General features: G+C 40.9%; 1 protein-coding gene across 1 annotated transcript; it reads right to left on the reverse strand.

Annotated features, from left to right (window-relative positions):
• Nucleotides 1-56: 56 nt before the first annotated feature.
• sgk3 (serum/glucocorticoid regulated kinase family member 3) lies at nucleotides 57-18,443 on the reverse strand. The gene is made up of 17 exons (XM_061239513.1): nucleotides 18,267-18,443; nucleotides 12,782-13,009; nucleotides 12,076-12,159; nucleotides 10,259-10,331; nucleotides 9,618-9,693; nucleotides 9,201-9,276; nucleotides 8,441-8,490; nucleotides 7,435-7,492; nucleotides 6,624-6,707; nucleotides 6,386-6,517; nucleotides 4,975-5,087; nucleotides 3,675-3,711; nucleotides 2,945-3,031; nucleotides 2,515-2,610; nucleotides 2,177-2,332; nucleotides 1,581-1,670; nucleotides 57-1,273 (listed from the first exon to the last, which is right to left on the reverse strand). The coding sequence occupies exons 2-17, from the start codon at nucleotides 12,857-12,859 to the stop codon at nucleotides 1,103-1,105; spliced, it is 1,461 nt and encodes a 486-aa protein (XP_061095497.1). The 5' UTR covers nucleotides 12,860-13,009; nucleotides 18,267-18,443; the 3' UTR covers nucleotides 57-1,102.
• Between the last annotated feature and the right edge of the window lie 92 nt (nucleotides 18,444-18,535).

The raw sequence follows: 18,535 nt of genomic DNA on the forward strand, positions 1-18,535 counted from the left end.
TTTAGCGTTACCCAGAATATAAATGAACACATTCTTGCAAAAGAAGCAAATGCCAATGTTTTTAAATTGTATTTTAATTGTAGGCTACTGCACATGACAAAAGTCTTCAAACACACCTTGTGAAGGTAGTCACACTTCTATCAAAGCTGGCATACATTTCAAAATTATTTCATACTGTAGGTAGTTTCTGTGTTTCATAGATGTAAAATATAGGTTAGTTATAATAGCAATACGCAGGAAATAACTCTTGGAAACACTGTATGCAGTTGGCACTGGGGGGTGAAGCTACATTCATGTTCAAAATAAAATGACAATGATATGCTTGTAACAAAAGATGACTCCACTAATGACTTGCTTAAGAAATTTAGCTCCGTGTGATCCCCAACTTAAATCTTAAAACTGTAATATCACTCATAACAGATCATGTAACAGTTCTGTCCACCAAAACACTATGTACAAATATACAGCTTTACACAGTAACCTTATTAAGTTCTTATTACATAGTATCAAAAACAATTTGATGTTAGGCACATTATGGGAAACAAGTGACCTCTTTGGTGAAGAAAACAATTATTATGTATTATCTTTAAAAATTAATTAATGTCTATATATTTTAGTTTTGTCATTTTAAAAAAATGTGGAAGGTGATACCAATTTTCATTGCACGGCATTAAAATAGAAACAGTAACTATAAGGCAGAAGTCATCTACAAAACAAATTTGGCTCAACATGTTAATATCTTGATCAAATATATATACATATATATTTTAAATATAATGTTACATAAATACCATAAGATTTATAATGATATCCTGACAAAGCCAGCTGCCCATACCATTTAGAAGTGTCATCTGATTACAAAGGCTTTGGCCGCAGTTTAGAGGAATTCATATAGAAAAGGAAATATTCCCTTTTTTGTCAAAAAATACAAAGAAAAATACACATGCCCCAGTTAAGATATAGCGAGAGGAAAGAGAGAGAGAGAGAACTTGAGGAAGAGGGAGGGGGAGGGGGAGGGGGAGAGGGAGAGGGAGAGAGAGAGAGAGAGAGAGAGAGAGAGAGAGAGAGAGAGAGAGAGAGAGGCTGTAGACACTGGGCTCTTCTACATGAAGGCGTCATCTGAGGGCGGGGCATAAGAAAATCCCACAAAGGCATCATCAGCCTCCATGACACTGGCATTGACAATGGCATGTTCGGTGGAGTAGCAGACGGAGTGTGGAACGGTTTCCTCTGTGAATTCTGTATCAAAGTTTGTAAGGTCATACTGAGAATTCTGTAAAGAGAGATAAATAAAATAAAATGTAATAAGGACAACACAATCAGCCAATAATACATCTCATTTAATTACTCCTGGATCATTTATGAAAAAATAGAAATATGCCAAATGCTTATTTCATTAAATACTTTGTCTAATTTGTTCCAATAACTGAATTAAAAAAAAGCTTTTCCAACTGGCTATGGAGAACTACTGTTGAGAAAATGAATGAGAAATGAGAAAATAACTGAGAAAAAAATGTACATCAATAGATTTGAAACCAGATAATGTCACACACATTTTGTCTGAAATGAAATACACATACCACATTTGGATTGAATGGGGGTGGAATCCTTTTATGTTCTAGGTCATCCCAGTTGATAGAGGAAAAGAAACTGTGACTTTTGATCTCAATCTGGAAAAAGGAGCAGAAATAAGCTCAATTAACCATGCAACAAAACCACAAAAAAACATCCAACTAATTGTTACTATTGAACTTTTTCAGGAGAAGCATTTTTAATCATTTGCATCACGCAAGCCTTTGCTGCAAATAAAGCATAGTAATATGGTTTGATGATTCCTGGAGTGTTTAAAATTCCACAGAGCAGCACAGAGCAAGTAGACACTTGTACAGCATTTTGTTTGGCAGCAAGTAAACAGTCACTGGTGAAGGCACAGGGCTCCCCGGCTAAAGCTTTAAATTCATTTAAGTGTCTGACCATCTCTTAAGTGGGAGGGGAAGCCAAACTGGTTCAGTAAAATAACCTACATATTAATAACCGCAAAGCTGGAACACGTCTCTTGAAGACACCATGACCCAGGGGATAATCATGCTTCAGAAGCCATGCAGTAGACCACCAGTGCCATTGTACTGGCGCCACTAGAGGGAGGCAGTCAGGTCAAAGGCACAGTGTAACTCACAAAGTCTTCTCTGGAGCCTAGCCTCTTGGTCCGGTCCTTCTCCAGGAGAGCCTGCAGGATCGACCAGGCACTGCCGGACGCCCCTGGCCGCATCAGCAGCGTTTTGTGAAGGATGTTGTCGTACATCTCGTGGGTGTCCCTGCTGTAGAACGGAGGCTACAAGACCATCCAGTTCAGAAGGAGAAAGGCAAGATGAAGATGTGCAGGATCTTTTTCACTTTCAAATGTAAGCATGCAATAATGTGTTTTCATGAGAAGCACCTTACTATAATGCTCAGTCCGGCAGGATTTCAATATAGACTAAAGGGTTGAGCTGTATTACATGAGCAGTCGCTTACCAGGCCAAAGAGCATCTCGTAAAGGACTGAGCCCAGGCACCACCAGTCCACTGTGTTGTCATATGGCTGCTTCCTCAGGACCTCTGGGGCTAGATACTGTGGAGAGAACATGAGTACTCCAATTACTGCTAGTCAAACTACCCGGGACGGAAACAAGCACCTGAGAATTGGAGTTTGCACAAGTATGTGAAATTTTGCATGTGATCAGAAAATCTAACATTCATATCGTAGGCATTACATAGTGTACACTGAACCTCTTAAACAGTTATTATACATTTACACATTGTAATTAGAGCAACATTTAGAACAACCGTCAATTTTGGACAAGGACTTTTTTTTATATAGAAAATTCACAGCATAGCTCATGTAGTCACTGCACTCATTCTTTGGAATTACCCATCTCAATTATATAGATAGAATGTTACTATACCTCTGGTGTCCCACAGAATGTGGTTGTGGTATCAGCTTGGGAGATACCCTCTTTACAAAGTCCAAAGTCAGTTAAGACTACATGTCCCTTTAAAAAGGCAAACAAAGACAGTGTTGGGACAGTGGAGTTTTCCATACAAGCGGCCCATTATCCTCCATTTTAAAGAACCTTTTGTTGCAGTGGAATGCCAGCCAGTGTGTACCCTGCTCACCATTCCCTCACATTCTCCACCAGATTCATCAGGAGCACACTTAAAAGTGTGAAACTTAATCCACAGCATTAGATTACATTAGATTAGATTTAATACACAATGCATTTTTATCCATATTTACTCAAGTTTGAGCTTTGAGCTGGATCTACTCAAGAATGGAAGTAACCCCTAATTATTATTCTTGTTTTTGTTGTGAATGCTTTCTGAGTGGACACCATTGTGCAATATTAAACAAAAACAACCATATTTAAATTATTGGATACTTGGAAGTAGTGTTTATGCAATATTATGCATGCACAGAAGTTTCAAACTGCTGTGGCAGCAATATTTCATTATGAAAATACAAACTGAAGGATTTATTTACTAAACTAAAAACAGTGGACAAGAGTGTAAACAATTAATATAAAAACAATCAAAAATTCATTATCCTATCATTGTACCAATGTATGGCTTTGTTCAGTAGAACATTATCATTCGCTACATAACAAATTAATAAATACAAAATGCTGTTCTACTTACTTCTTGGTCAAGTAGAATATTTTCTGGTTTCAAATCCCTGAAAGAAAAAGTTCCCATTAAAAAAGAAAAAAAAGAATCTTGTAATGGCTTTAAACCTTTATTTCATGATATGTAATTACTTGGAAACCAAAGTAACACTAGCTTTCATTCCTATTGTACTTGGGCATATACTTGTAGGAATGACGGCTCAATAGTGGCACACCTGTGGTAGGGATCAGGCATGGCTCAAACTATCCTGGAGGGAAAGGATGCCACACTAACCACTGCACTAAAGATTAATTCACCATTCAGCAGCCCCAGGAGTGCATTGCTATAATATTTTGTATTCCTTTCAGCCTGGGTAAACTGAAGCTAGCAAATTATAGCGCCAGATTGAGTCTGTTCACTCAACAATACTTGAGCTTCATTAAGTATGACTGATAAGAAAAACACAACACATACATGGTTATTATCTCAAATAAAATACTGTTTTTGTGTTTAATGCTGCAATGAGTATTCAAGGTTTTATAGGTGTTATATTTTGTTGCTGTTGGAAAGGAGACAGATAGCTGTTGAGTGCTTATCCACTTATTCATGTCCAGGTGTTGTGTGAAGTAAAGCCAGAGAAAATGTCCCGTGACACCAGGTCTGCCTGTAAAACAGGCTTTTTTTGGCAAGAACCATCAGCTTGCCATGTAGAGAAAAGTAAAATATCCCATCCCTATTTTAGATTATTGCATTCTACTGGGACTTACAGTGTTACAGTTACAGTGTTACAGTTACAGTGTAAAACTAGAGGTTCTGACTATCACCATAGTCAGGGACATAGCATTTAATCTGACAGCATAGCATTTAATCAATGAAGGCACATTTAATGACCGCTTGCAAAAAGCACCAATTTTGTTTCTAGCGAAACAAATGAAAAGCAAACTGATGCTAAAGTAAGAAAAATATTTCAGTCTTGCATGTCGGCAAATATTTCAGGCATGTGTAGGGAAAGTCCAGTCACACTACACACCACACCCCAGCATGTGTAGTACATTCACAGAAAAGAGGGGGGAGGTGAGACAGGTATAAATCTCACCACAGACAACAGGAAAATCTTGTCTGCTAAATGCTGGAAAACCTTCAAGCATGGGTTAAACATTCATTGCACCACACACTTGGCTAGTGGAAAAAGTACTGCAGAAGAGGCCTACAGGAAGCCTACAGGCCCTGACATGGATGACTAATTTGTCCAGTCAGAGCGCCCCATCATGAACACTGTTAACCCTTTCGTGGGTACAGTGTAAAAAGTGATTCTATCATGTGTTCTATTTACCTGTAAACAATGTTTAGGGAATGCAAATAGCCCAGCGCGCTTGATATTTCTGCAACATAAAACTTGGCTCTGGATTCTGTAAAGGTCCGTTCTCTTTGGAGGTGGAAGAAAAGCTGGAATAAAACAAAAACAATATGGATCAAGAGAGCCCCACATACACACATACATACATTTTTTTGTTAGTCTCAACTTCAAATGACATGACAGTAAATTAGGCTTTTATTTTTATGATTATTGGTTTCACATTTGATACACAGGTCTGATATACGGATACCCATGTCAGTTATGTCAAAGCAGTTTTTTTTTTTCACTAATGGTGTGCTGCTACATGTAAGTTACTACCGCACCCATGGAAATACGTATGGTATAATCTTTGATATTGAAAGAAACAATGTGCACGTCAGAGGAAACAACTTGGGATTTAATCTTTAGTATGTCCAGGTAAGGATCTAGATTCCTTAATAGATTTAATTCCTTAAAAAAAATCCCAACATGCATGCAATTCCTCAGCATCACTTGTGAGTGAAGAGAATGCAATGGCTGTAATGCGTTTGTCATACTACAATAGACTATCCCAGACAGCGATCATGAAAAAGGCTTTGCATGTCTGGAACAGCATTGACTGAAGTGCCTCAGATTTGCTCACGCAGCACAAAGTGCGCACGTTTAAATCGGAGCAGGAATCTCTCACGAGAGCCGTCTTTCTGTACAGTTCATATGCACTTCAAAATAAAGTTCAATGTGAATATTTTGATGGGCTGCCATTATGGCCGAAACAATGTTGAGAATTTGAACCCCATTCTTTTCTAATCTGCATATACAAATATTGTAGTTTTTAGCAAATAAAGCTTTTCCTGTGAAGGGGATACAAAACAGGAAGAGACATGATGTCAGTTTAGCAAGCAGGGGTTAGAAAAGGCCGTGTTGTGGAGACACTCATTCACATGATACAGGAAGAATGTCTTCATCATTTGTATGCTGAGGGACAGTCCCATCTTGTGTATTTTGTCACTTCACACAGGGAGAAGTAGAGAGGGTAACAGATCGAGAAGGACTCTCAGTACAGAAAGCCACAATGACAGGGAATCTAACCTCATATATGGATTCATATATGAGCAGAGACAGGCGCTCTGGGGATAGCAGCGTACGGTCTTCCCATCTTCAGCATTTTAAAGCATAGGGCCTGCAGGGACTGCATTCTTCAGCTTCTCTCAAACCTGCTTTCTACACATACAGGTGAGCTTTGAAGATGAACTCTATGAGCATTCAGAGGGAATGTTTGCATCTGTCTCCAGATGACATTCCAGCTGTCATTCACATCTGAGAGCAGTGCACTTCTGTTCCTGAGACCATCTAGGTTTCACCCAGCACGTGACTCGCCAGTCAGGTCCACACATGCGAAACTACTCACCTCTCCACCATTGACAAAGTCCAAGACAAAGTAGAGTTTGTCTGTAGTCTGGAATGAATAATGCAGTCCCACCAAAAAGGGATGCTTGACGTTCTTCAGGAGGACGTTGCGTTCGGCCATAATGTGTTTTTGCTGGTGGAAAAGAACATGCATATGAATTGGGCGAAAGGAACAGATCGGAACAATAGGACAACAGTGGCCTCAATGGGCCAAACTGTCCGTGATTGGGAGCAGTCACCTCTCTCCTGTTCAAAATCACTCTCTTCTGCAAGACCTTGACTGCATAGAACTTCCCGTCCATCTTGCGTTTGGCGAGAAATACCTACAGAGGAAGGAGAAAGCAATGTTGGTTTGCACAATCAAGCTCTAAATCCAAACCCCACATAAAGGCTGGGCTGAAATGAACAGGACCAGCAAATACCAGAACTGTGCCTGTTCTCACTTCTGAAAAAGAAAATCCCAGAAACTGGTACATGCAGAACCAAAAGAAAAAATGATACCTGTTTATGGCTACAAATAATGTAATTTTTTCTGTATGCTGTGTATGTAAATGGTAAATGGTTGGAATTTAAATAGCGCCTTTATCCAAAGCGCTGTACAATTGATGCTTCTGATTCACCCATTCATACACACACTCACACACCAACGGCGATTGCACAAAAAACATGCACACCACAGAAAAATCTACTTGAACTTCTACTTTTAAAGCAAATTATGTGCCGGGATAAAGACTTAAGACTAAAGTAAGAGTATTAAGTGACAATAGTATTTTATAGTCTACGGTAGGACTTAGTTATCAGTCCTGGTGAACAGGCTTTGCAGGGTTTTTTTTGTTTTGTTATTCAAAACTGAATCAAATCAAAGAATTTGATTATAGTTAACTTGCACCATACGGTTTTTTAGGTCTAAGACTGTTGCTGACTTTAAGGTGAAAATAGAAACAAGCAGACCTAGATGTCCACCAGGACCATGTTTGAGAAACACTATAGCAATTCATCACTTTGTAATGAAGCAATTTACTTTCAAGTTGACAGCAGCTGAACACATACCTTGCCAAAACTTCCCTTCCCAATTACTTTCAGGAAGTCAAAGTCTGTGGGCTTCGCACTGTAATAATAAAAACACTCAACTAAGCTTCTGCATTTACAAGGATGTATCGCCACATTCTAAATGACAGCTTAAATTTTCCGAAAATAAAAAAATGATATCCATTTAAAATAGGATAGTTATATCTTTTTCATGTCCAACATGTATGTTCAATGTACCTTTATAATTGTTCACATGTTTATTTCAAAGCATTCCCCTTTTACAGACAGCACATTTAAAATGATCATTGTGTGTCTTAGCTCAGTTTTTGCCTCAAACAATCATTTCACAATGAGTGATTTCAGGACCCCCAATAAGCCATTAGTGTTACCAATGAGTTGTCACATTATCAGTGACTCATTTGCTTGAATACATTTTTACGTTGTGCTAGTGTGTTGCTCTTTCCCATCACTGGCCTAATCACAAAAACTATCTAATGGATGCTATTAGAACATGCTGCTCACAAGTATGTAACTAATGATGCAGAAATAGCTATGCTACAGTGTCAGTTTGTGTGATGTTATGGAGGCTCTGTTAGGTAACACTGCCTTTGAAAGCACTGTGAATTGTTTTGACCTTTACACCTCGCAGGGTCAAGTCTTGTCCTCGGTCGTGGTATTTTTCAGTCAAGTGAAAATCAAATCAAATAATAGATCTAATCTGGTTGTACAGCCCTCCCCAAAGTGAGACCTTAAACTTATGGGGGGAAAAAAAACAAAAACCCCTCGAGGTGCAAAGCAACAAGCCAGGTTCAGTGCAGTATGCCCATATGAGTAAGTACATCTGAGTGACACATCACACTGGTACAAAGTGCACGCCCTGGGCAAGCAAATGCACTGTGCTAGCAAAACAAGTCTTTAATCCAGACTAATGTTTTGCCAAACACAATTTGCTTTGTCTGAAATTAAAACATGAAGATGTGAAGCTCTTTCAGACTGTAAAAACAGAGAGGAGGAATACGAAGCTTACAGGGGGTTTCCAAAGGGTCCCAGGTTAATATTTCTGGAGGTAGAACTTTTCTAGGAAAAAAAAAACAAATAAATAAAAATAAGCATATTTTTGTGAGAGGAGTGTAATATAGCTTTCTGTGTGTGGGCCTGATAGTTTGGATAAGTGAACCCTAGCACACATCTTTGAGTGCGCACAATGCATTCAGCTTTACATACCGAGCCAGAGCTGATATGGAAAATACAATAAATACACTTAAACCACGGAAGTTCACTAAAGCATCTGAATGGCATTAGCTGTGTATATGTCTGAGAGTGGGGCGGCTGAACTACAGCCCTGGAGGGCTACCGTGACTGTAGGCTAACAGTCCCGCCAGCTGCTAAAACCCCGGATTTAACCAACCGAAGTGAATGGAACCCGTTTCAATGTCAGCCCAGGATTGGATATTGTTCGCTTCTTAAATAAAGCAGGAAAACTATCGCTGTTCAGGGCCACACCCAAGTAACCCTTACTCAATTAACTTCCCCCGCATCGGTTACATTTCCCCGGGCAGCAGGGGAACGTGTAAGACAGCAGGAATGGAGCAGCATTTACTTCAAACTGCATCACAGCAACTCTCACATTTATATCCTCACCAGCACTTTATGTTACACTCATTACAACTCAACTCCTTTAACATGATGTGGGTTTGCATTGTTTGCGTTGTGTCACACAGCAACCACGTAAGTGTAAAATAGATTTTACAGTTCTGTACAGCAAAGGTCTCAACAAAGCCACCTACTTTATCATCTTCGTCCTCTGAGGCGTCCGAGAGGTTTTTGGATTTGTCCATCTGAAGAAAGTCTCGGACATCAGGACTATGGCACAGAGGGGGAAAAGCAGTCACGTGCCAGACTATTTCCCACATAGCTGCCTCTCTTTAATGCAGCTTCAGTAAATCCACTAAATAACTTAAACAAATGTTCAATCTAAAATATATTTGCCAAAAGACCAAAGTGTCTGGATTTGTACTAAAAAGCAAATATTAAATCAAAACAAATTATTATTATTTTTTTTTTAAAGATACTCTAATCTTCAGTATGTAGTTAAAGATCAGTTATGCAATAAACCAACAGTATTCGCACAATCCTTTTTTTATAATTTTTCAAAGAAGCTTCTGATTGAATTATACAGGAAAGACACATTCAAATGTACTTACTGGCTACTAAGCTGGGGATTGGTGACTAGTCTCTGGATGAATTCATGCAGTCCAGTTCTTCTTTGTTTTATAAACCCTGATGAGGAAGATTTTAATTAACACATACTGTACAATACCTTAGCTTTTGTACAAACAACTCAATAAGCATAACCTGCTGGATTCAGTTTTATTGTAACATTTCTTGTAAAACAATTCCAAGATTATCAGAGACCGAAAAAGGAGAGAAAGTGTCAGTCCTCCAAGCAAAGAATAACACAAATTGCACAAAGAGCACTTAAAGGAAAATTTCTTAAATTAAAGTAAAATTAAAAAGTCAGTATTCATCATTAGCAATCTGAGGTACGCTAACTTTGGCAGAGGGTACTGTATATGGTGCCTATTTCTGACGCTAAATTGAAAATAATTCAATAAGAGCATTTGTTGTTGCATAATAAATATACATGCACTGGCATAAATGTGGACAAATATTTGGAACTGCTTGTATTTCCATGGTTTCACATTACCAATAATCCAATTTGTAGAATCCACATGATATAATTTTGTCCAAATGAAAAATAAATGTATTTTGGCCAAGTCAAAAAAAGGCAGCATTGTCACAGACAAATGCAATGTGTAACTACAGTGTTCCAAATGTACAGTACCTGGCTCAAAATTGTCCCCAAATATTCTCTTAGCTGGGATCTTCAGGTTCATGGAAGGAAACTGCTTTCTTAACTACAGAAGAAAAACAAGAAGACATTTAAGAAAATATTTAAGGGAAAACATTCTAGATCTAGTTCTTGTGCACAAATGTGTCACGCCATCTATGTGGTGCTGGTAGCAGCAAGATAACTCATAATCCAGAAAAAAAGATAGCAGTGTAGTTCACAACTGACTCCATCACTATTAAAACCACACATTTAAGAAGATCACTTGGATCTCTACAGAGTTCCATTGGAGGATGAACACTGTCATTAATCAATGAGTAACCTCACCGTTGACAGGAATCAAGGCCCACACAATCCAAAGCGGTGAACCATACAACTGCACCATCAAGTAAACTACTCTATTATTTGAAATAACTGATCCTTGGCTAGCTTTTATGACCTTCTCTCATAAAGGTCATCCAACCAAGTGCACTATTTTTTCCCTCTATGGTCTTATTACTCCATCTCCCTTTCATCGGCTTCTGTTTGTGTGACTGTACTGTGCTCGGATCAGACCAGATGAGATCCAGTCTCGAATCTGGAATGAGCCAGCTGTGATGTTGATTTCAGGCCTGGTTCTTGCCCAATTTTCCTTCTGTTACTGTTACTGATTTGCAGTCATCAAACTCATGGAGGGGGAAACAGGGGAGCATGCCCCCAACACTGCAACACCTCTACATATAGACTCTGTGAGTCTGGTCTCCATGCTCATTTGGCATGGCTTAGCTCTGAATAACACAGAATGATCACTCATTAGCCGTAGTGTAAAAAAAGGCGTCACAAAATATTGAAAGGCGTCTCTTCTGCAACAGCTCTGGCGAGTGTTGCTTTACAGTACGTCAAATTTAATCAATCCATCCATTCAAATCAAACACTCCCCCCCAACAAAAACAATCTTCCCTTCGCTCTCAATGGTTTACACGAAGGTCAGATGACTTTGGTATGTTTGCTCATGTCTGTTCACATTGCTGGTTTTGCCCAAGACGAGATGAAATTCAAAATGTATTTCCATAGAGCGGTCAGATTTAATCCCACCCCCCTGGATAATTCAGCTGCCCTGTGAGGAGGGGGGTGCTAGCCCAAAGCCAGCTCTGTTATGTACAGGGGGGGTGGAGCAGGAGGAGTGAAGCTTCTGCCCTCACCTCTTCTGCTGAACTTCTGAGAGAACACCTCTTTGACTGTGGTCTAGCACGACTGAGAGGGGTGCTGTGTTGCTACTGAACACTGCCACAGACACCAGTCCTTCTGCTTTTAATACTCTGTAAGCAGTGCTCTATAGGGGGATGCATAGCTCCCAGGTGAACAATAAAATGGGAAAGCGCTCAAATGGAAAACCAATTTTTATTTTTTTTTTAAGATATTTTTTTCGGCCTTTTTCAGCTTTATTGGACAGTATAGTATAGAGAGACAGGAAGAATGGGAGCGAGAGAGGGAAAGACATGCGACAAATGTCAGACTGTCGGATTCGAACCGCTGACGTCGCGGCTCGCAATGAGCATGCGGTCAGTGCTCTACAGGCTGCGCCACCGAGACACCTGGAAAACCAATTTTATATGGCTCTCACTTCATACAAACATTGTGAAACCAATCATGCTCATTAAAAATCAGCAACATTAAAATAAGATATGTGAAATGTGACTCTATATACAGTAGTGTGTTTCTGCCTGATGCTTCCACTCTTGACTGGGAGCCCAGCACAGGCAGAGTTACCACTGCTTATATATTATGTAACAGGTTCTCCACTCCTCTACCATTCAGTTTTGAGAACTTACCGCGTTGTGGAGTTTGTCGAACTCTGCATATCTCCTGAAGACGAACCATTCGTGCCTTCCAACGCTGACCATCACTTTGTAAACCTGAAAAAAAAGACAAATTCACGGATGGATCCGACAGGCATGAATGGGCTTTCTAAGTACCATGGAAGATGAAAAAATGCACTGTGATATTCTCAGGTGGGCTTTCACTGAGGAAATGTCCATGTTTGTGGACTTTTCATTATTGCACGGTCTCTCCTGTGGCTTTAATGGGCCCCTATAGGGAGCACGTGACTGCTGATTCTACAGGAACAGCGTGTTCCCTCCACGGCTCTCCTAAGACGAGTGGCGGAATGTAACGGCTTTACTGCCCTCAGGAATCTGTGTGCAGCACATTTCATCCTGGCCTAAGAAACTTATGTTTCTGAGTTTGTTTCAGGGACAACATTCATGCACAAACATTCGGTGAACTTTAATTCTTCCATCTCAAACATAGACATTTTAGATTTTGGCGTAAATATTTTGGCGAGGTTTCCTGAGACGTTCCACAAACTAATAAAAAACCATTTTCAGCAGGTGTGGCGCACCGACTCAAACAAACCGGCACTGCTGCAACTGCGGTTTGTCTAAGACGGTACGTACTGAAGCTAGGGGGACTGGCGGCTCCACACGCTTGCTGTATTCAAACAGCCTGTCTGTGCTGAGAAGTTGCGCTGGTACTCACGGTGAAGCGCTTCTTCTTGTCCCTCTGCTCGTTGTAGCAGGGGATGCTGACGTTGGGACAGCTGGCGTGCTCCTCCATGTCGCGGGTGGGGTGGAGCGGAGAGGAGAGGAGAGGAGCGGGGCGGGATGGTCTCACAGTGCAGGGCCTTGTCCTTCAGCAGCGGGATAGGGAGTTACTAGCGCACAGTGCAAACACACAGCAGCCCAATCCCATCCCGGTTCTGTGCTCCTGAGGAGGGGGAATCAGACAGTATAGCCAGGCTTTAAACTGTGAGCCTCTCAGGTTTTTGCGCGCTGCTTCCTGTAACGCGGGAAGTTTGCCGTGACTTTGGCCGGAGAATCCGTGGTTGCGCTCAACATTTGCACGGCATGTTGATTTCATCATGTGGGGGAAAGAACTTCCCTATCCCTCTCTTTCTCTTTCCACCTCTGTGTCTCGTCCTCTCTGCCTCTATGTCTCCATCCCTCTATCCCTCTCGTGCTCCCTCTCCCTCTCGACAAGGCAGACGAGGGTGTGGTGATAGCCTCAGCCTCGCTCACTCGGCCGTGTGCACACCTCTCTCTACGCCCGGTCAGATAGGAGGTATTTATAGATAACCTTCTACAACCGTTTGAAGTGCCCGGCACTCAGGTACACTGAAGACCCACCGCGGCTATGAACCAGAAACCCTCAGTCCAAGCCGGCTGCAGCTACATTCACTCTACCAAGACCCAGCAAAATCTCACCGCCTAAAGTAGACCCTCAAGCTGAATACCAGGGCTCTCAGACACACACAAACACACACAGAATTTCAGCAATAGTGTACACACAGAAACCATCATTCAAAACGGGAAGAAAGGAAGAAGGGAGCGAAATGAGACACTTCTGGTCTGAGCGCAAGATTACAAAACGATAGGCCAAATCAAAAGGAAACTTTGTGGCCTTCTATTATGACATGATTTCTTCACCCAGGGATGTTTCATTTCACCCCCGTGGGATTCAGACAACAGTGTTGTGTTCTTGCATTACTTTGCTGCTCCCATTTTTACATTTACATTTTAGTCATTTGGCAGACGCTTTAAATCCAAAGCGACTTACAAGTGCATAGGTTCTACCATAAGTCAAAGCATCACATCCAGAAACTAGCAAAATACACATGAAATGCTGTTCTAAACATAGTTGTCATCATAAGTGCATTTTTTTTTTTTTTTTTTTGGGGGGGGGGGTTTAGACAAGGATAGGGATATCAGAAAGGAGGGGCAGGGGAAATCAGGAGGGAGGACTAAGGTAGAGTTTGAAAAGGTGGGTTTTGAGTCAGCGTCGAAATAGGGGGAGGGATTCTGCTGTTCTGACAGTGGTAGGCAAGTCATTCCACCACTGAGGAACCAGAACGGAAAACAGGCGTGAACGTGCAGCTCGACCGCCAGGTGCACGTAGAGAGAGCTCACTGGCCAAACAGTAAATACAGCCAAAGAGGAAGCCAGACTGCACATTAGACCTGTGGACCCAATTAGGCACAAACTCATCAGCAGTCATCCAATTTCCGCTCTGAACCACTTCCAAAATGCAATTAACCGACCAGCTAGAAAGGAAATTTGCAGTCATATGATCTTCGTTAAAAAAGGCGGTGCAAAGTCATTTATGCCAAAAAAAAAAGGATATGTCACCAGAATGCGACAGAACAGGCTCTCTCACATACCCGAGACTGTTGTTCATCAAGTATGGCAACAAAAATAAACTGTCTTACTTTGTCATACTGAAAAGTGAAAAATCATCAATGAATATAGTCAGTTTCAATTGATCGTGTGGACTGTTACTCCACTGTTGCAACACCGTCAAATGTTTTAATGAATGCACTGGACTTTAGTGTGAGTGACCACAGCATCCACTTCTTGTAATGGAAGTTCGGCCCAAAAAGAGAGCAACAGGTGAATGTCAAAACAGCGCAGACTGTCCTACCTCAAGTGATCGACTTCTCTGCTGCAAACGGGTCTGTTTGGGTGGGCAGAAGTGGCAGCACTGTAGTGGCAGTTGCCTGAATGAACCAGTACCGACTTGCACAAATACTTGGCGGTATGAAGAAAGAACACTCCTGCTGGGTTGTTCAGTGTGCGCTGGTGCGCATTCATGCCCAAGCATGCAGAGAAACCACACAGAGCCAGGCAAAGAGAAAAAAATTTACTATTTAGACTTCTCCCAGAGAACACACTAAAGCAACAAAACACAATTAAGCCAGCTTCAAATAATGCCTCGCAGGTGCTTTCTGATCATTGGCATATACTCTCAGCCATATGTTTCGTTTCGCATGATTCATCGGTCTTGTGAGTTGGCACTCGAGAACGTCTAGACGTCACGAGCCGTAAAACATTTGCACGTGGTATTTCAGGTAAATAATGCAGACCAGTTCTACGGCTTCTTCAGGCCCCCAGCAAAGCTATGTCACCTAGGAGGCCTGCGTGGCAGAGTTCACCGTGAAGCCTAATACCAAGCAGTGAATCGCTTTTCAGGGCTGTACTCTGTTGTTAAAATCAGCATACACAACAGCCATCTTGATGCAAGGTCCATTTCCTTCTCCAAACTGAATTCTACACAAAGAAATCTGCCTGTGGTACTGCTTTAGGGGATCTGAAAGTCAAATTCATTAATAAAAGGAAGTAGAGCACTTTTAGTTCCTGAATTCACACACCGCTGGCTTTTGTTTCGTTAACATGCCTGCATGCATGGCTGGCCTACATTTTTATCCTTCCTTTGTCACATTTTCAACAGCCATAAACATAAAGAGAGGACTTACTGTACTTTTCTCATTTTTTAAATTTTAAGAAATCCTTTTTCCCCCCCATTTTTTTCGCATTTTATTTTGATTCTCAAAACTATGTCAATGCAGTTCCTGAATTTACAGTAGCAGAGCAAGCAGCAAACAGGAACCCACTCCTTAAGACAACATTTCAACTATCCATGTCTCTCAGTACCCCAAGGTGACCAAACACTCAGTGAAGCAGCATCCATAGTCCTCCGGCACTTCCCCACCCTCTCAACAAAGAGGGTCTGAATATGGATGTGAACTCATTAAGATCCTGCGATCCAGTGATATGTACTGGAAGGTCCTGAACAGGCTGGCCTGCAAAGTACTGCACTTGAACAGAAAATGACAAAGGAATCATGGAATCAGATCCTGAACTAAGAGAATAGCTCATGTTCAGAAATATAACTTGTTGTATCATTTAAACCTCGTGACAGCTATAAAATGTTTATTAAATATTTTAGACAAATATTTAAGACATTGTGAACTTTAGTGTACGTATGCACATCTGAAAAAGGTCTCCAGACCAAAGCCTAAAATACTATTATTTCAGCAGTTTGCTCTCTAACCAGGTGAAAGTCTGAGGAACCGTGTATAAATCTGTGGAGTTGTGAAAAACCCTGTGGGTACCTCTCTGCGCCTGCTGCCTGCAGCTGTTTGGAAAAGCGCCTTTGCATTTGGAGACCGCAGCGGAACCGTGTCTCCCTGCCGACTGCCTGCAGCCTCTCCGGAACCTGCCCTGACCCATGTCTGACACACGCCTAGACAGGTGTCTCTGTGGCACAGTGGCTGTTGGTCCTGGAAATTATGAGGTCACCTTTGGACCCAATGGCCTTTCTCCAGGAGCACGCACACACACACACAGGCGTGCGCTTGCACACACATACACACACAAACAAACAAACACACACAAAGCACACACACACACACACACACACACACACACCATATGGAGGATACGGCCCCACATAAAAACCAGCGGATGTTTGTGAAAGGTAACAATGGCAGCAGTGGAATAAAAAAACCTAAATTACATGATATCATACATTTTTGATTGTTTAGCAAATTCCTTGCCTGTTCTATCCTCCGAATAATACATTTGAGTTTCCTCCAGGACAAGAACATGGGAGGACAGTACTGCTGGGAAGGGCCGTGTGCACACTGCTAACAAGCTAGGATCATTAGTTAAATGAGCTTTGCCGCATACCATTCACAGCAACTTTGGCTGCAGCTACAGTACGGGGGGAAGGGGGGGTAAAATGCTGTAGAAATGCTGCCACCTGCATTACGATTCCTAGATTCTAGGTTTACAGCCCATGTCTGAAGTGACTGCCCAACGTTTGAATACCAAGGAGAAAGCCTACCTGATGGGAGGGCTGGATTAACTCTTGTAAGCCCTTACAGCCTGCAGTGTTACATTTATATCATGGAAACTTTAACTAATCAGCTAGACTAAAACGTAAAGAGTCAGGTATTTCTCCAAGCAATGAAATCACAGCTCATCACTTGCCAACACAGAACTTCTGCTTTGTGAAATGCATACAAATGATTTATGCATAAGTAATAGATTTCTGACCCCAACATTTGCTTTAGACTGAAGTGTCCCATCTGTTCATGACACACACAACAGACAGTGAAACATTTAGGCTTAGTTCAAATGTGGCAAGGTAGATAACCAATTACTCAATTTTTAAAATTAAAGTTACATTCAGTCACACATCAAGGATTGGGTAAATTGGGTGTAGAAACACAAAGTGGCAGTTGGAAATGTACTGTAACTGAAATATGCTAAATCATTGATTTTTCTAATATTGTCATGTCACAGAGTTTGCTAGTTATGTAACAGAATATGGAGCATAGCTGAGTGCATGGAAAAGTGGTAAATTACTAGAATTATTGTTTTTTTTTCAAAAATAAACATTAGACCTGAAATTACAACAGATTCTTGGCTCTTCGAATGATTCGCCAACGAAAGAGCAAACTTTTCAGGTACTGGCAGTCCAGAGAATTCAATCCCGGATTCAGAGATGTTCTCACCTATATAAATTGCTCAAGTTACTGTCTGTGAACACGGAAACAACCGTAAAAAGAACTAAATGAGTACGATGTGAGATATTTCAACTGACCGTGAAACTACTTTAATATTTTCATGGCCATAATTTGGATTTAGTACACTGTTATGACAGCAAAACTACTACCACTACACTAAAACCAGACTATTGTTTCACCTTGTTTATATAAACAAGCGACATTCCAGAAGTATGGAAAGGAAATATGCAATAACTAGAAACTAGTGTTCCATGCGTAAAAACATGCAGTATCAAGAGGTACTTTCCTGAACTCATACATATCTTCGACAGAACTGAAAATTATAGCAGTACTAGCAAGCTGGATAGTAAAACTACGCGGCAAAGCAAGTGTTTGGTTGTTGCAAGGCTTAGTTAACGAGAATAAAGCTACAATTTGATTGTTAAATCAAATTGAATATGAAACTGGCTAGAAGTAAAAATGCTTTCCGTGTTGTTGAAAATGACTACCAATGATTTCCCCAAATTCTACCTTAGTAAGCCAAATAATCGAAGCAGCGCTGTTTAAGTACTTTTGACTTAATGCAAGGTAGCCGGTTGGTAGCCACGCAAAGGAACATTATGTAACTTTCCTAGCTAGCAAATGTTAGCCAGCTAAGTTTGTAGCAAATAAACTTACCTTTTCTTATTTTCTACCTCTTCGTTTCTAGTTGATTTCACTAAACTATCGAAATCAAAGGGAATTAATAGAATTTTGAAAAAGTCGTAATGATATATCGTCGTTTATTTGCCAAACCAGAACTCATCCATCCCCGTGCTACACACTGTCAAGCGCCCGGCAAAGCAGGAAACATTAAACGTTTATTCTGAAAGTTCCATTCAAATTAGTCACGGGACAACACTTCAAGAGGGAAGAAAACAGACGGAGCAAAAAGGGAAAAGAGCAGT

This window comes from Conger conger, chromosome 4, assembly GCF_963514075.1.
Source record: "Conger conger chromosome 4, fConCon1.1, whole genome shotgun sequence".
NCBI lineage: Eukaryota > Metazoa > Chordata > Actinopteri > Anguilliformes > Congridae > Conger > Conger conger.

What these genes read in the sequence shown, in the direction of transcription:
- sgk3 (XM_061239513.1), bottom strand. Translation starts at nt 12,859, where the DNA reads ATGGAGGAGCACGCCAGCTGTCCCAACGTCAGCATCCCCTGCTACAAC. An exon ending in GGAAGGGAAGTTTTGGCAAG is followed by an intron (nt 6,708 to 7,434) that starts GTATGTGTTCAG and finishes CTTCCTCTGTAG; the next exon opens with GTATTTCTCGCCAAACGCAA. An exon ending in ACTTTGTCAATGGTGGAGAG is followed by an intron (nt 5,088 to 6,385) that starts GTGAGTAGTTTC and finishes GTTTTATTCCAG; the next exon opens with CTTTTCTTCCACCTCCAAAG.